Below are 2,669 nucleotides of genomic sequence, written 5' to 3'. Positions count from 1 at the left end.
GCTACATATCAGCCTCAAGGAATCCGAGCGGCTCAGGAGGCAGAAGCTGACCGCTGCAGAGGAGGAACGTACCTCTTTTTTCCCTTGAATTTCCCCTCTGCGCTTGTTTGGCAAGTCCCGGGTTGCAGCTACACACGGTAGGTTTTGTTCGATCGAGTCCAAACAAGCGCATAGTCCTGGGCAGGTACGTTGTTGTATATATTAATAAACCAAAGAGAAAATGAAACCGGTGCAAGGTCAACAAAATCTCCGATTTGTTTTTCCCCAAGTACAAGAGGGAGTTTTGTACTGCGCGCCATGGCGGACGACGGCATGGATCCCACGCAGTACTACCACAACAGGCTCGGCGCGCTCGCCGCGCAGAAGGCCGCCGGCGTCAACCCCTACCCGCACGCCTTCCAGCCCACCGTCTCCGTCGCCGACTATGTCCACAAGTACAGGGACCTGGCCGACGGGGAGAAGCTGGTGGACGTCACGGAGTCCATGGCTGGGAAAATCATGAGCAAGAGGACATCGTCCTCCAGTCTTTTCTTCTACGACCTCCACCGCGGCGGCGCCAAGGTCCAGGTCATGGCCGACGCCAGGACCTCGGAGCTGGAGACGCCCGAGGAGTTCTCCGCTTTCCACTCGGGCGCGAAGGCCGGCGGCGTCGTTGGCGTGTCTGGGTTCCCCCGGAAGAGCAACAGGGGCGAGCTCAGCATATTCCCTGCCCAGTTCGTCGTGCTCTCGCCCTGCCTGCACATGCTGTCGCGGCAGCCGAACAGGCACCGGCTCGTGCCGCCGCTGCCCTGGGCTCCCGGCATGCCCAGGAACATGGAGAGCTACGCCCTCAAGGACCAGGAGACACGGTACCGCCGACGATACCTTGATCTCATGGTGAACCCTGAGGTGAGGTCTGTCTTCATGGCGCGAGCCCGCGTCGTGTCCTTCATCCGCAGCTTCCTTGATGAGCGTGGGTTTCTGGAGGTGGACACCCCGATGATGAACGTGGTGGCCGGTGGCGCCGCCGCGAGGCCGTTCGTCACGCACCACAACGACCTAAACATGAAGCTGTACATGCGCATCACGCCGGAGTTCTACCTGAAGCAGCTCGTCGTCGGAGGGCTGGACCGCGTGTACGAGATCGGGAGGCAGTTCAGGAACGAAGGCATCGACATGACGCACAACCCCGAGTTCACGACGTGCGAGTTCTACATGGCCTATGCGGATTACAACGACCTGATGGAGCTGACGGAGGAGATGTTGGGCGGCATGGTGAAGGAGCTCACGGGCGGCTACAAGGTACGGTACCATGTCAACGGCACCGACAAGCCGCCTATCGAGATCGATTTCACGCCTCCGTTCGCGCGAATCGACATGATCAAGGGACTTGAGGACATGGCCAATCTCAACATACCGGAGGAGGATCTGTCGAGCGACGATGCCAACGAGTACTTGATGGAGGCTTGTGCCAGGTACGACATTACGTGCCCGCTTCCACACACGACGGCACGGCTGCTGGACAAGCTTGTCGGGCACTTCTTGGAGGAGACATGCGTGAACCCGACGTTCATCATCAACCATCCGGAGATCATGAGCCCGCTGGCCAAGTCCCACAGGGACGAGGAGGCCCGGCCTGGACTGACGGAAAGGTTTGAGCTGTTCATCAACAAGCATGAGGTGTGCAACGCCTACACGGAGCTCAATGACCCCGTTGTGCAGAGGCAGCGGTTAGAGGAGCAGCTCAGGGACCGTCAGCACGGTGACGATGAAGCGATGGCCATGGACGAAACATTCTGCACAGCCCTTGAGTACGGGCTGCCGCCAACCGGAGGCTGTGGTCTTGGGATTGATCGCCTCACCATGTTGCTGACGGATTCCCAGAACATAAAGGAGGTCCTCCTGTTCCCGGCCATGAAGCCTCAAGATAGCTAGCTGCTTGAAAAGATGAAGCCCTTGTCTATGGTTTCCTAGTTCTGTACCTTCTTGTTCCGTCAGTAAGGTCCTCTCTAGTAGTTTGTAACAGACAATGTGGTTTCTAATATAGAAATCGGACAGGCCGCTCTATTTATATAAAAAAAGTTCTGTACTTTACAAATAGTTAATTTTTGTACTTCGAGAAATAACAAGGAATGTTAACTAGTTCTATCTTATTTTAATGGACCGTAACTCCCGTTGTCAATATGGTTTTCTGTTTCATTGAGTTGCTATAACTAACCTCATGTTCATGTAATATGTTTTGGTGTTTTTTTCTTCTGAAAAAGAGGACAACTCCCATCCTTGAATCCCACATACAACAATATGTTTCTTCTCCAAACGGTGAATCCCACATACAACAAGATGTTTCTGCTCCAAACAGTAGAGCAGAAACATCTACACTCGCCGGCCGAAGCAAATGCGAGCAAACTTACAAACTCTAAGTTGCTGTGATTTGTTACAGGATCTTTTGTTCAATAGAAATCTCATTGCATCCAACAAAGCTTACCGATGTGTTGGTCCAAGTAAAAAAGTAGACGCAATGCCATCATCACTCAACGTTAAGCAAGTGACAGCACAAGTTGCAACCATGGAACACTAAAATTTGTAAGATGGCACCCTTTTTAAACAGTTGATGATGTTCTAATGGAACAACTGTAGGGAGTCATATGGAAACATCAGAAACATACACCTGATTGCTGTTATGTGCAGCT

The 2,669-nt window shown here is 53.2% G+C and overlaps 1 protein-coding gene across 1 annotated transcript; it reads left to right on the top strand.

Moving 5' to 3' along the window:
* The first annotated feature begins 297 nt into the window (after positions 1 to 297).
* On the top strand, positions 298 to 1,914 carry LOC119279220 (lysine--tRNA ligase-like). Its single transcript, XM_037560545.1, has one exon. The coding sequence runs from the start codon at positions 298 to 300 to the stop codon at positions 1,912 to 1,914; it is 1,617 nt and encodes a 538-aa protein (XP_037416442.1).
* Positions 1,915 to 2,669: the final 755 nt, after the last annotated feature.

Source organism: Triticum dicoccoides, chromosome 3B, assembly GCF_002162155.2.
Source record: "Triticum dicoccoides isolate Atlit2015 ecotype Zavitan chromosome 3B, WEW_v2.0, whole genome shotgun sequence".
Lineage (NCBI taxonomy): Eukaryota > Viridiplantae > Streptophyta > Magnoliopsida > Poales > Poaceae > Triticum > Triticum dicoccoides.
The sequence above is the reverse complement of the archived record's forward strand: the minus strand, read 5'-3'. Positions and strand labels throughout refer to the sequence as shown.

Bases quoted from the DNA above. Each gene is read 5' to 3' on its own strand.
- LOC119279220 (XM_037560545.1), top strand. From the start codon at position 298: ATGGCGGACGACGGCATGGATCCCACGCAGTACTACCACAACAGGCTC.